Source organism: Arachis stenosperma, chromosome 6 (assembly GCF_014773155.1).
Source record: "Arachis stenosperma cultivar V10309 chromosome 6, arast.V10309.gnm1.PFL2, whole genome shotgun sequence".
NCBI classification, from domain to species: Eukaryota; Viridiplantae; Streptophyta; class Magnoliopsida; order Fabales; family Fabaceae; genus Arachis; species Arachis stenosperma.
The window spans coordinates 2,151,080-2,167,119 of NC_080382.1; the positions used below are offsets into that span (position 1 = coordinate 2,151,080).

Below are 16,040 nucleotides of genomic sequence, written 5' to 3' on the forward strand. Positions count from 1 at the left end.
GTTTATTAATGAATAAAAAAGTGTTATTGTATGGTAAAAATATGTGGTAATATAACAAAAAATGAATTATTAAATAATAAAAATTTGTATTATTAGGAAAAATATTTTTGAATAAATTTTCCTTGAATGACTACCTCCATTATCTCACATGCCATCATTTTATCACGACATATGAGACATACTGTTCTTCTATTTTTGTCGTGAAATTGATCGAAAATTCTATTTCATACTGTAGTAGGAAAGATCAACTTATGAGGTAATATTAAACATGTATACAGAGGACTCTGATTTTTTACTTTGTTTTAGGGTAAAAAAATAAAATTTTCTTATGAATGTATGTTTGAGCGTTTCCATGCATGGCGTTCCCGGTTTGTAGCAAAAGAAGAGACGAGGGAGGGAGCTAAATTAGGTAACGGTTTGGTAAATTAAGCTGAAGAGATGCAAATATGCAACCACGTTGGGCCCGCAGTAGATAATTAAATAAAAATAAGCAATTAAAGAGAGGTAGAAGGTAACTATGGGGATGGGTGACGAGGATAGGTGTGAATGGAATCGTCCCAGGGGTTGCCACGCCAGTCATGGAGTACGGGCAGTCCACGGAGGGCCTTCCAGACTGCGCTGTTGCACTTGAAGCCGGAGCCGAATCCAATCTGCCAAACCCTGTCGCCTTTCTTGACCCTCCCCTTCGCCTCTGTGTATGCCAGCTCGTACCAGAGGGAACTACTCGAAGTGTTCCCGAAGCGGTGCAGCGTCATTCTGGAAGGTTCCATGTGCCACTCGCTCAGCCCCAGGTTCTTCTGCAACGCATCAAGAACCGCCCTCCCACCCGCGTGGATGCAGAAGTGCTCGAACGCCAGCTTGAAGTCCGGTATGTACGGCTTCACCCTGTTCCTCCCCTTCATCACTTTCCTCCTCACCAACGACATGAAGAACATCAACTGCTCCGAAAGCGGCAGCACCAACGGCCCCAAAGTCGTTATGTTTGTTTTCAGTGCGTCTCCGGCCACCTCCATCAGCTCCCTCGCTAGGCACACTCCAATTTTCCCCGTCTCGTCTTCTCTCTGGTACACGCAGTTGTAGTTCTTGTCGTCCGCGCCCTTGTGTGTCCTCACCGTGTGAACCAGCTCGTACTTGGATCGCGCCCTGTCCCGCCGCTTGTTCGACAGAAGCACGGCGGCGCCGCCCATCCTGAAAATGCAGTTGCAGAGGAGCATGGACCGCTCGTTCCCGAAGTACCAGTTCAGAGTTATGTTCTCCGTGCTCACCACCACCGCGTAGGAGTTGGGGTTCGCCTTGAGGAGATCCTTGGCGAGGTCGATGGAGATTAATCCGGCGCTGCATCCCATGCCGCTCAGGTTGTAGCTCTTGATGTTGGTCCTGAGCTTGTAGTGGTTGACGATCATGGCGGAGAGAGAAGGGGTAGGGTTGAAGAGGCTGCAATTCACGATCAAGATGTCAATGTCTCTGGGATTCAACCCTGTTTTGGCGAACAGAGCGTCCAGTGCTCCGAACATAACGGCTTCTGCTTCGAGGCGCGCTTCTTCCATGGACAGGTTCGGAGGGCGGGAAGTGATCCCTCTCGGGAGGTAGGTCTCGTCGCCGAGGCCGGATTTGGTGGAGATCCGCCGCTGGAACTGAATGGCGTTTTCGTCGAACGCGCCGTTCTCCTCCGTCATCTTGAGGAACGATTCCACGGAGATTTTGCGTTCCTTGCTGGGCTTGTAGCAGGAGAAGTCTACGAGGTAGACAGGAGATGGGCGCGTGGCGTAGTAGAGGCCGAAGAGGAAGAGGAGGGCCGCGGAGAAGGCGAGGCGCGTGAGCGCGTGGGTGTCGAGGCGGAGGTCGTGGAGGTTGAGGCCGATGAGTGAGAGGAGGAGTGGGAGGATGAGAGCAAAGATGAGGAGGGTGGCGGGGTTGCATGAGTAGCCGTACCCCAATTTGACGTATTTGAGCTTCACCGATTGTAGGAAATCCGGTAACCGGCGACGGATTCTGATGACGGCGGAGGAAGAGTCCCTGAAGTCCATCTCAGCCGTTAATCTCTCCTTATCCATGTCTATGCTATTACCAGCTGCAGCCATTCAGCTTACTGTATTGCTTTCTTTTTGTGTTTGTTTGTGTTTCTTCTTGTAAGATATATTTGCTTATGCTACACTGCAAGGTAGAGGGTGTGTTTCTTCTCCTGAGGGTGCTACCTGCTCTGCTTCTGAATTTAGATTGTGGGTTTAGGTTGCTTTATATAGCAGACTAGCAGTCAAACTTCTTTTAATAATCTTATTTATTTCATAACCTCTAATATAATACTGTTTCGAATTAAATAAGAATTATTTTTCGCATTTAAACAATTTTAACATCTAAGTTTATCCAAATAATTTAGAATCATGCACTTTTTTTTTCTGTTTTTTTTTTTTTTTTCTCCTCACACTTCTTCTTTCAAATTGACTCATATGTTCTTCTTCTTCGCCTCTAAGAATTACGTATTCTTCTTTTTCTCATTTTTTATTATTTTTTTATTTTTGTTATTGTCGTCACCACCACTCTCTCCTCCTCTTCTTTTTCCTCCTATTTTTTCTTTTTTTCTTAATTTTTGTTCATAATTTAATTTTTGTTCGTGTGCTTGTTTCGAATCGAGTTTGTGTGTTGCAATCGTTAAATAATTTCGATTCATCTTAAATTTAAATAAGATACACTTGGTCTGTACTTATTTTGAAACGAGTTTACATTCTAAATATAATTTTTGGTTCATTTCTAAATATAATTTTGCTACATTTTTGAGTGAATTATTTTGTTATAATTTTTCTTGTTTCACTATCTTGACTCTTGAGAGGAATAAAACAAAGAAAAAGAGAAAAAAAATCAAATAAAAAAGAAGAAATAAAAAAAAATTTCTTCAAAATTTCTCGTCATGTTCTTTTTCTTATTTTGTTCATCTAATCAAACAAAGAAGAAGAAATACATAATAGTGCAAAATTATTTGATAGATTTGGATGTGTTTTTGTTCATAATTCAATTTTGTTTGTCTATTTGTTTTCGAATTAAGTTTCTGTGTTGCATTCATTAAGTAATTTCGTTTTATTCTAAATTTAAATAAGGTGCATTTGTTCTCTACTTATTTTAAAACGAGTTTACATTATAAATTTAATTTTAGGTTTATTTGAATATAATTTTGGCTCATTTCTGAGTGATTATTTTGTTATGGTTTTTCTTGTTTCACTATCTTGAAAATAATAAAACCAAGAAAAAGAGAAAAAAATCAAATAAAAAAGAAGAAATAAGAAGAAAAATTTTTTCAAAACTTCTCATCATATTCTTTTCTTATTTTGTTCATCTAATCAAATAAAGAAGAAAAAATACATAATTCTGCAAAATCACTTGATGAATTTAGATGTGTTTTTGTTCATAATTCAAATTTATTTTTCTATTTGTTTTCGAATTAAGTTTGTATGTTACAATCATTAAGTAATTTCGATTCCTTCTAAATTTAAATAAAGCGCATTTAGTCTGTGCTTGTTTTGAAACAAGTTTATATTCTGAATTTAATTTTCAGTTCATTTTGAATATAATTTCGATTCATTCTAAATATAATTTCAGTTCATTTTGAATATAATTTCGGTTCATTTCTGTTATGCACAATTCAAAACTCTTCCTCCTCACCTTTTACTATTTCTTCACCAGGGAGACAAGGAGGAAAAGAAAAAAAAAATACAACAGTAACAACAGCAAAAGAATGAAAAAGGAACGTGAAGAAGAAGGAGGAGGAGAAGGAACGTGAATAAGGCTGAAGAAGAAGAAGATGCGCGTGTAATCATGTTATTTTAATAAGAGTGCTTTTTGTTAGTGTTAGACCTACTTAAATAAACTTAAATAAAAAAATATTTAAATGTGTAACAACTCTAATTAAATAGTTAGTTCTTCGATTTCAAAAAAATGTGTTAGATGTGCAATTTTAGCATGGGCTAGGACAATTTAATACTTATTAGAGGAATGTAGAAAGTTTTTAGTTGATATTTCAAATTTATTATTAAAAAATTAATTTTAAAATATAAAATATTTATTAAAAATAAATTAAATAATATATATTTTTATACAAATAAATAATAATTTATTGGTGATTGATTTTTAATATATACATAATATTTTTGTTAAAGTATTTATATTCTTGTATTTCTTTTGATTTTAAAATTAAACATAGAGATTTTTAAAAAATAATAATTTTTTTTTATCAAAATTAAACTTAAATATAATTATTCCAACTTTTTAAAGGTAACACTCTTTAAAAAATTAAGAAAATAAACAACTTTTGAAAATATTTAGAAACAATACCAAACTCATATTTAATTAATGGCACTTTAGTGTATGGACAAAAATACATTTGTTTATAATTACTCTCTAATTTTAAATAGCTGTTTATTTAAACAAACTAATGTTTCAGAAATTTATTAAATCTTAATATAAATAATTAATTTAGGTACGATTTATATCTAGATATACTTAATTTTAATGTATTAATATAATATGAACTTGTATCAAAAACTAGAGAGAATTAGAGATAATCAGAGAGAATAAAAGAGAAATTCCTAAAATTAGGGTCAGAAAGAAAAAATAGAATTTTCAATTATATCATGCCTATTTCACATTATTACATCATACTCCTCTTTATAGTATAATTTTTTAATTAGACTAGTCCAATACTAATCCTATAATAATATATATGAATGACACTAGAAAAAAGAAATGAAATAAAGATGAGACTACAACTGGAGTTAAACCCTAAAATGGTCCCTGAGATTGGCGCCGTGTACTAAAATCGTCCATGAAATTCCAATTGCACCAATTATGTTCCTGAGATTGAAAAAAGTGCACTATATTAGTCCCTGACTTATTTTTCATTAATGACGTGATGACATTGCTTGATAATGTGGACTATAAGTGACACGTGTCACTCCATGATTTGATCACGTGTAACGATATGATGATGTGGTGACCAGTAACACGTGACATGCTGATGTAGATGGTTGTGCCACGTGTCACAATGTTATTTGGCCACGTGTTCATTTGTGCCACGTGTCGCAACAGTATTCGTCCACATGTCATTCATTATGTCATCATTGTAGATGCACCAAATTAGTCCCTGAAATTGAAAGCGAACAATATCGTGCTAACTAGTGGTCTGGGCTGTTACAAATGGTATCAGAGCCGGAGTCCGGATCGATGTGCCAGCGAGGGCGCTGGGCTCCCTTAGAGGGGTGGATTGTAAGATCCCACGTCGGTTGGAGAGGGGAACGAATCATGCCTTATAAGGGTGTGGATACCTCTCCCTAGTATGACGCGTTTTGACGAGTGAGTGAGGGGAGTTTCGGCTATCATCCCTATCATCAAAAACAAAATCGTGAGGCCTTGTGTGCCAAAACAGATAGTATCGTGCTAGCGGATAATCTGAACTGTTATAAGACCCGACAAACACCAATGAGCACAATTAGTAACCTTAACATTGTTGTAATATAAATAGCCATATTTACCAGGATGTCCATCAGGCCTCATTGCCATAGCATCACTTACATCAATCAAACCAAATTGCAACCCTTTTGACAGAGAACTTAAAAATTGCATTAAAATTGGTATGTAATGTGATGAGTAATGTGAAACTTTAATTTAATTAACCTAGTTGAAATCTAGTTAAAGCATTTCATCAAATATGTTGAGTTCTAATAAAATTAAAAGAAAATAAGAGAATACCAAGAAAAAATAGCAAAAAAACAAAAAATATGATGATATAATCATTATGATAAATTGTAACAAAATATAGCACTAACAACAAACAATTGCAACAAGTTCAGTACAACAAACACTAAACAACAACAAATAAATTGTATGAGAGAAAAATAGAAGAAGAACAATTAATTACTCACTACCTTTATTCAATATTATCGTTGGAAGAGAAAAAATGAAGGCCAAAAAGAGGGAAAGATAAGGAACCACACGAACTGCAAACTGCAAACTGTGATGCGAACAACAAATGCTAACTTCTTAGAGATTCAGATTCAAATCTGCGAACGCCATCTTTCATCTTATCTCTGTAATAGTAGTACTGAACGGTGAAGAAAGCTGAACCGCAAAAAATTTATACCGCAAAGAGCACAAATGGCAAAGAACGCGAACACCGTTGTTACCTTCTCATCTCTTCTCTTCTAATCTCAACGCTAATTACTACGGTACCAATTGAATCAGTTAGGGTTTTGAAAAATAAAAATGGCTATCAGAAATAGAAAATAAGAAAAAAAAAGGGAAAGGAATAGATTGATAATATGTTTCTTATTAATGGGACACTTAAAATTTTAATGACGCTAAAAAAATTATATAAATAAGTGTCACCATTTTATTTAATAACGACTGTTTAAATAAGGGTCATAAAATAAGTGTAGTTATTCATCTAATTTAGTGTAGTATAGGGACTTAAATAGGACGAACACGTTAGGGACAAAAACGATACATAGAAATAAATTTTAATTTTATTCTTCAATAATATTAATTTTTAAAGGTATATAACTATTCAATTATTTTTTAATCACATTAGTTTTAAAAGAATAGTGACTTAGAACTTGTGAACGAATGGGAAGAGGAGGTAGTAGTGGTGGTGATACGTGCTTCAAATATTCGTAATATTAAGAGTTTAACTATTATTTAAAAGTTATTTGTTTCTATTTTTAGAATGTTCAATTTAATTTAATGTATTTTGGTTCTGTTTATTTAGTTACTAAATTGTCTTTATATTTGTAGGATTATGATTTTCTTTATTTTAACCTAATAAGAGGTGATAACTACCTCCTAAACTATTGTAGTCATGATATTGAGTGATTTAAAGGCTTGAAAAAATTTTTTTTGGTTTCGTGATGAAACCATGGTGTGGACAAGTGAAGTTGTGTGAGTTTCTCTCTTGTTAAATTAGGGTATTGAGTAGAAGGTTGAGTGAGTCCCTTCGATTCAATTCCCAAACTATGGTGTGGACAAATTAAGTTGAGCAGTCCCTTTTTTGTTGCATCAAAAAGTTGGATAAAAGTTAAACTGATTTTTTTGTATTTAATTTTTAATTTATCCCTTGTATTTTATATTTCAATTTCAATGTATTTTTTTTATTCACTTTAAATTATTGTCTTTTTGTTTATCTTTTTTTTTCTTTATCAACTGACAAGATAAATCATAATTGTGTAAATCGAGAATCTTGTGTTTCTAAAACAGATTTCATCTCGTGATCACTATTGTTTTCAGAATCAATTTGAACACAATCCTCGTCCGTCTTTGAATCTTCTAAAAACCCAGCATATGTTGGTACAAATGATACTTCCCTCGAACCACCAATGTTGGTTCCTCAACTATGGCTCAGTCTTGCTGTAGAACTCAACATACCTAAATACGAAGAAAAATTTTTACTAGTGTTCACGACTTCAATGTAAAACTCCATCACTACTTGTGCTACAATCTTCTCATGCATGTCGAACATAGCACAACATGTTCGTCATCTTTAAGCCAAAACAATTTATAACGCACGCTTTGATTTTATCGACAAATAAAAATTGATATTATATTTTTTTATATATTTTTTTTCTAATAAATTCATGTTCACCAGAATTAAACTTTTAGTTTAATCAGTGATATCATTGTATTTAAAAGATACACTATTATCGTTACATCTAATTATTGTATTCAGATAAACGACAACATTAATACATTCAGGAGCTCTTTTGTGATAAATTTAAGAGAAAAAAAATGAAGAATGCGAAATAGAGAATTAGAGATGTATGTTAAATTTGCTATGTTGCTCAGGTATTTATAAGCAAGTTTTGTGAATGCTAATACTTTCATTTTCACAGGCATCAAATCCGAAAATTGAAGCCCACTTTCGCTTGCTACAGTATAAAAATGCTTACCTGTTTTCGCTGATATTTATTGGGAAAATTTTATAATTTATATTTTTACAATCATGCAATGTAAAAATAAAACTAATAATAATTTTTTTAAATATAAAAAAATTAAAAATATTATTTATATACTAAAATCAGTTATTAATATATTTGTATATAAATATATGTGTATTTTAATTTATTTTTAATGTGTATTTATATTTTATATATATTTTATATTGTAGTTGATTTTAATAGCTGATTTTGGTATATACTAGTATAACTCAAAATTAAAAATATTATTTATACACTAAAATCAACCACTAATATATTTATGTATTTGCAGGAATTGCGTTTGTAGCAACTGATAATAATATCCGAAAGTGGGAATCAAGCAAGGCCTACACGCATTCACGCTGTATAATAAATAAGGATGGATTTGACCATATGGTGCTGAATGAGGAATTGAAGATATTCATTAATTTATATCATCCGCAACAAAGCTACTAATTATTACTATTCGATCAGATTACATAATTTAGCTTATTAAACAACGATGATTTAACTTTGATAAAAGTAGTTCAAAAAGGGATGGATGTCGCTCAACTACTTCTGGAAAACCACACTATTGTATGAAAATTTTTTATAATTTATGGTGTTAATAATATATACCTATATAACGTGGTAAGAATGAATAGACAATTAATACAAAGATTGGAGATGTGAGATTTTCTCCTTTTCCATATGTATTATTCGACGTATAGCATTTAAAATTTAAAATAATAACAAAAAATGGGAAATATCATTCGCAAAATGGATAAGAGATATTAAAAGTATGAACCCTATGTATAGACGTATAGTAGTATAGTGGCCATCCAACCCCGATGCAGTTATGTAATAATTAATTTAGGCAGCAGAGTCATGTCACTAAAACGAGTTGTAAGTAGCTGATCTAAATCACTCTAATTACTGATGCACCTTCAGAAAGGTGAGTTAGTTTGGTGGTGGATGGTGGAAATAAGAAGAAATTACGTACTTGACTTTTTTTGTTATGTGCAATTGGATTGAACTCAGGTTCATCTGTATGTGATATGTATATGGTAGAGACATAGTATGCATGAATTTTTTTTTAAATAAATATTTTATTTTATTGCCAATTTGGATACAATTTATGCTTTTACATCCTGACGTGTACCCCTTATACTCGGAACCTAGAACTCAAGTTTGATCCGACCTAAAAACTCGGAAACAAACAAACACACGTCATTGATGGCAATCACAACATTATCTCCTAAACCGTTATTCACAACAGACTACACCACTCAAACTCACTCATGATTCTACGTAAGTCAAAGATACTAACAACAGCCTTCACCAAGCATATCGGGAAAAAGAGATCAAAACCAACACAGTACACACCACCCGCCTATAAATCTAAGTCGAATAAACCCATAGAAGTCAGATAACTCACTCTGATTTTATTATTATCGTCTCTTATAACTCACATACTTACTTGAGCGTCGAAGTGCTTTGTGCAGGTGTTTCCGCCGCCGTGTTTCAGAAGGCCGAGGTTAAAACCACATATTTATACCTGGACGACGTATAACTCGATCAAGGATCCAGGTGCTCGACTGAAAACTACAAACCTCTGCGCATTCAGGACGGAACACATCCTATTATTTATCTCCTTTAGACGTAAACGATTAATTATGAATATTTATAAATAAAAAAATATAATTTTTTAAAATAATAAAAATATTAATAATTTAATTTAGATAAATTTAATAAATAAAAATCAATAAATTTTGTTATTATTTAGATCGAATAAAATATTAACAAATGTTTTAGTTGCGTGTTAAATTAAAAAAAAAAACTTCAAATATAGCAACAGTTATAAAAATTGTGTTAGTTTTATTTGGGTCAAAATCCTCTCCCATTATGTGTAGCTTTTCATATTTTTTCAATTTTTCACGTTTTGCGTCAACTAACTCTCCTTCTTCTCTATAATATTTAAGTAACCAACCTTCTTTCTTTATCATCCATTCAAAATTTTAAATCCTACCATTATTTTTTTAAATTATTTTTATTATTTAATTAAATTTAAAATCATCCACTATTCCCTGAAAAAGATTTGAAAGAGCGAAAAACAAGAGTAGAAGAGAATACGAAAATTTAAAACAGTTACCTAAAAGAGTCCCTACATTAATCTAATATTTTAAATTTTTTTTTAACGTCCAGTTACTGTAATCGAATAGTGGGCGGTTTCAAATCTAAATGATAAGAATCATGAAGAAAAACATAAATGAAAAATTTAAATAAGTGATAAAAAAGATGTCAAATTAAAAGGATTAGGAGAAAAATATTATTTGTATTCGTTACAAATTTAAAAATAAATTTAAATAAAATTTTTATATCTCCTTTTAAGTATTTAAACTTTGAATTATTTTAATTATAATTTTTTTTATAATAATACATATATCTTATTTATTATATAAATGAGATAATTATTAATGTATTTTGTAATATATGTATTTTTTAAAAATATATATATTTTGTTTGTAAATGAGATATAGCTAAATAAAATTGTTATCTATTTCGAGTAAACGAGATACATGTATAAATATTTTGTTTATTGTAAACAAAATATATAAGAAGGCCTAAAAACATAAATTTAAAGTCTAAAATATTTATTTTAATAAATAAAATAATTAAAATATTTATTTAAAAAAATCCTAGTATCTTCTACTTATTAGGTTGGTGGAGAAATAAATGATTTAGGCCAACAAATTAAAACGGCATAACCCAATGGTACAGATTTATTGTATTTTATGATTATATTCCTCGAGAATCCTAATAATAATAGCCAACAATACCATGTTTATGTGCTCGCTTATGACCTTTTTTAAGGGATAATCAATAATTTTTTAAAATAATATGAATAATTATTAATTAAATAAAAATATATTATATTTTTAAATTATTTATTTAAATTTTTATATTAAAATAATTATCTGTACATTTAGTAAAATAAATATCCGATATATTTATTGTTTATATTGTTTAGTATTTTTATTATTTATCTATATATATATTTTTTAATTATTTATCTATTGTGTGGCATATAATATGTTGATGTTGGTCATTTTTAGAGGTTTAGAATCAAGTTACATAAGGAATGGCATTCATTCAGGCATCATGTATGCATCATGGTTTATAAATCCTGTCCAAGCGACTTGCTTGAACCCATCAGCAGAACAGTTACATATATGTGGCATGTAGCTCAACTACCTCATTCAACTGATCATATCACATTTTGTATGCTGTTGACCACGGACTTGAAGAATAATGCATTCTTTAATTTTATATCCATACCTTAATTGGTCAACAGAATGTAAAATCTGCATCTTCTTTTTCACTCATTGCTTGGTTGTCCATTGACCGCCTACAGGCTACAGCAAATATGTTCTCTGTCGCACCGCATTCTCAACAAAATATATATAAAAAAAAGTTAAATTCAAATTCATATTTTCATACACTTTCACGTGTGATTAAGTCTTGAACAAGTTATACTTAAACGTCTTGTAATGATGTGTTATTTTTGGTTGTGAAAATTAAAGGGCAGATAGTAAACTGTGTGCAAATTAAAGGGCAGAAATAAATCAATAATAGAATGATATTTTAAAATTATATATATAATTGACAAATAAATTTTATAAATATTTTAAAAGTAAAAAAAATTATTCTTTTTATAAATGATAAATAATTTTTATATTTAGTAAATTATTTGTGTATTGAATTTAAACTTTTAAGATATTTAAATAATTATTTAAAAAATAATGTAAAAAACAAAAATTTATATATTTTGGAATTATTTTTTTTAATTATGTAAATTTTGTAGTGTCACATTTATAATTTATCTTTGCGATAAATATCAAATTAGTACCAAAAATATTCTAACGCTAACAAAATAGTATCTTACTTTTATTATTAATAAAATAGTCCCCATAAATGATTTTAAAATTTAATAAATATGCTCTTAAATTTACCAGAGCACATCTCCAATGAAAACGATGTGGTCATATCATTTTGTGCCTAATTTTTATTTAATTTATTTATATAATAAATTTTAAATATTTAAAATTTATTAAGTAAATTTTAAATTAAATATTAATTTTTTAGTTTTTAAACAATTAGACACTATTTTTAACATCATAACAAACACCCTATAACAAATCACATTGCACACGACAAGAAAATTTTCCCAAACAACCTTCTTAAAGCTTTATTTAAATATTTTATTTTATTTTTATTTTACGAAAATACATTAATAATAATGGATATATAAATTTATTTAGTTATAAATATAGAAATTGAGATACAATTTTTTTTAATTTGAGAGATGATAAAATTCATTTATTTTATGTTTTTTTGAATTCCTATTTTTATATTTCTATCTCAAAAATTTTATCCAAACAATCAATTCAAGTAAACATATCATAAAAAAAATAAAGGAAAAGTTGTTTCTTATAGAATTTAATTACTCGATCGTTTTACAAAAATTTTCAGTTAATTTTTATCTTTTAAACTTTGTAATTAACTCTTTGCATTAGATAAAATAATTTTAATAAATTATTACTCATTATTTTTTGTTAAAAGAAAAAAGAATTATTCTTAAATTATTCGTTTTACATTGTTGTAGGATAAATTATAACATTCTCTAGAAGCAAAAGTTCTAATGTTATAGTATTTTTTTAAAGTGAACAGTTACTCAGATTTTTTAATCTAATATATATCTAATTACAACTTTTTAAAAATAATCTAATTAAAAATTTGATAAAATTATAGAAACTATTAAAATAATTTTAACCTTCTTATAATCAAACATATACGGTAAAAATTTAAAATAAATTATAATTTAAAGTTTACAATTTTGGAAAAATGGTTTATAAACATTTTTTTATGATTTGGTAAATTTATCTAATTATTAAATAGTATACATAATAATTTTATTTTTTTGTTACTTTTATTATATAAAAATTTATATTGTCAGCGTATTTTTCAATTAAAATATCAAATTATAAAGTAACTATCATAAATTGATTATATAAAAAAATAAAGTGATGATATGAATTGCCAATTATAAAACAATTTTAATTTTAAATCCTAAAGCTCTTGGGTCCAATCCCTCCTGCATGATATATCGATTTCTGCCGCAAGCTGAGGATATATGCATTTCTCTTTTTATTTATTTTTGTGTTCGTTTTGCAATTTTTATGTAGGGATATGCGTGTTTTTTTTTAAGGTTCTGGAAAGGGATATATGTGTATATATTGGACAGAAACTTGATATCCAACTTATTTTGGTCTTCCCAGTACGTTCTAATTTTATTGGGTTTCCCAACAACATGTATAAATTGGGAAGGCCTAAAAGCCCCATGATTTGTTAATCCCAAAACACACAAAAAAAAATTTGAACTGTTTGTAAAACTACATGTTACAAATTTAGAAAACCTATTATAGAAAATATATAAAATTTTTGAGTTTTTAATATATTTGTTTTATATTTATTAAAAAATTTTAAAATGTTATTAGCAATAATCTTAAAAAGTCCGTAACAAGGTTTAAGGGTGGAAGCGCAGTCTCCTCTCGACAGGGGGAAGACCAGTCCTACTAAAAGCGGTGGGAGAAGCCATTTTAATTTATACTTTATCCTGCTTCAGACTTTCGGATAGCCTAATCTTAGATATTCACAGCATTCTCACACAATTTTGGTGGGGACAAAAAGAGAGTCAAAGATGTATGGCTTGGATAAGTTAGAATATGATGACAAGACCGAAGCGGGAAAGAGGTCTGGGTTTTAAAGGCCTTAAAGCACAAAATCTAGCCTTACTGGGAAAGCAATTTTGGAAGATCCTAACACAACCTAATTCTCTTATAGCCAGAATACTTAAAGAAAAGTACTACAAACATACTGATGCACTAAAGGCAGAGATACGAAGCTCACCTTCATGGGCTGGAGAAGCCTTTTAGAGGGACGCTCTGTAGTTGAAAAAGGGATAACTTGGCTGATTGGCTCGACCTCCCTGCTGCATATCTATGAAGACCCTTGGCTACGTCCTCCGTATCCATTCACTATCATGCACGGCTTGCAACACCCAAACCAAGGACAACCTATTTTCTGGATTAAATATCTATTTACAGAGAACCAACAATGGAATCAGACATTGATCCATGAAAGTTTTTCTATAGATATTGCTAACAAAATATTGACTTTGAAAATTGAATCTGGAGCTGATGAACTTCGGTGGGTATTGAATAAGGGTAGAAGGTATGACACTGCATCTGACTAATTGGTAGCATACCAATTCAATCACGATCCAATTGAGATTTTTTTCCAATTGATGAGACAGAGGGATGTATGGGTTACTCTGTGGAAGCTGGCTCTCTCTTACAGAATCAAGATTTTCCTATGGAAGAACATTCACCAACGTCTCCCAGTCTGCCACCTCCTTCACCATTGCTTCCCATCAACATCTGGAATCTGCCCGTGCTGCTCAGAAGAAGAGGAAACAGTGCTCCACTGCTTTGTGACATGCAAATATGCTAAAGAAGTGTGGAATCAAAATCTACTAGCATACTTGCTAGCAACCTCCCTTTCTGATACTTTTACCCAATGGTGGATATCTTTAATGAAAGTCCTCAAATCCAACCCCATCCGACAGACCCATTCCCAATTTTTTGCTATTCTTCTTTGGTTCTTGTAGAAGGAACGAAATTCATGAATTTTTTAATACAAATGGAGATCTCCTGTTGAAGTTCTCTCTTTAGTTTGCAAACTCCACGATGAAATACTGCAACTTCTAAACTTTTTTTATACCCAACTTTGATAATATTGTTCTCTCTTTTTTGTTTAAGAAACGCTATCCCTTACCTTCACTTGCTAAAGACTTTGTTTAGATTATGACCTTATATTTTTTCATCTGGTCCTAGTAGTAATGGATAACTGTACTTTCTTTTTTATTAATGAAAGTTTATATTTTAAAAAAAAAATCTTAATATATATGTATTTTTAGATTACATGTTAGTCTAATTTAAATTATTTTGATATAATGTTAAAATATATTTTTAAAAATATTTTAATAACTAGATATAAATAATTTTATTTTTTATTACTTGATCATAATATGAAAACTAATTTATATCAAGTTATATTAATTTAAATTTAATCGATTATATTGTATAAAGTAACTTTAAATTACTATTTCTTATTTTTATTTTATTTCATTTTTTGTTATACCATTTCTTTATATGAAAGTGCCAATCTACTTTATCTAATCAATAGTATAAGATTCATTTTCAAGTTTTTTATTTTTATTTTTTTGTAAAAATGAATTAATGAGTAATGTTGCCATTTTCTAAACTACACACGACGTGCATAAGAGTATTTGGATCTTGTAATTTTATAAGGTGTCATATAGATTCTTTGGAAATTTATAATTGGTATATGTTATGATGCCTATATATATTTGTTTAATTTATTAAAAAGAGATTCAAATTAATATTTAAATTAAAAAATATAAAAATAAAAAAATTTAATATTTAAAACTTACTATAAAAAATAAATTCGGTAATTTTAATACTAAAATTATAGATACCACAAAATTTATTTTTATAATTTTACTTAAAACATAATTGTTATTTATTTTTAATCCAAAGATAACAGCTTTTAAAAAAAACACTAATAAAAAACTAACTTTTAAAGATTAAATTTGCGATTGAGAGACTGAGATTTAATAGTGTATTTAGTAGCGAGAGATTAAAACTAAAATTTTAGTCTCGAAATTTCAATCTCTTCAATATTTTCAAAAAGTGAAGAACTAAAAATACACGGGACTAAAATTTCTAATGATAGAGTCTGAAATTTTAATAATATTTTTATTAATAACTAAATATATTTTAATAAATATTCTTATTTCATCTTTATATTTATTTTGAACCAAATAGATATAAGACATAACTCGATTATACACACTTAAATCAAATATAATACAAAAATTTAATTTAATTTCAATTTCTTAATCTTTGTGTCTTAGATTTAATTTATTTTTCAAACACAACTTTATTGAACCAATAATCAAGGAAC

The 16,040-nt window shown here is 29.8% G+C and overlaps 1 protein-coding gene across 1 annotated transcript; it reads right to left on the reverse strand.

Annotated features, from left to right (window-relative positions):
• Window positions 1–405: 405 nt before the first annotated feature.
• Window positions 406–2,218, reverse strand: LOC130935011 (3-ketoacyl-CoA synthase 1-like). The gene has a single exon (XM_057864544.1). The coding sequence runs from the start codon at window positions 2,079–2,081 to the stop codon at window positions 516–518; it is 1,566 nt and encodes a 521-aa protein (XP_057720527.1). The 5' UTR covers window positions 2,082–2,218; the 3' UTR covers window positions 406–515.
• Window positions 2,219–16,040: the final 13,822 nt, after the last annotated feature.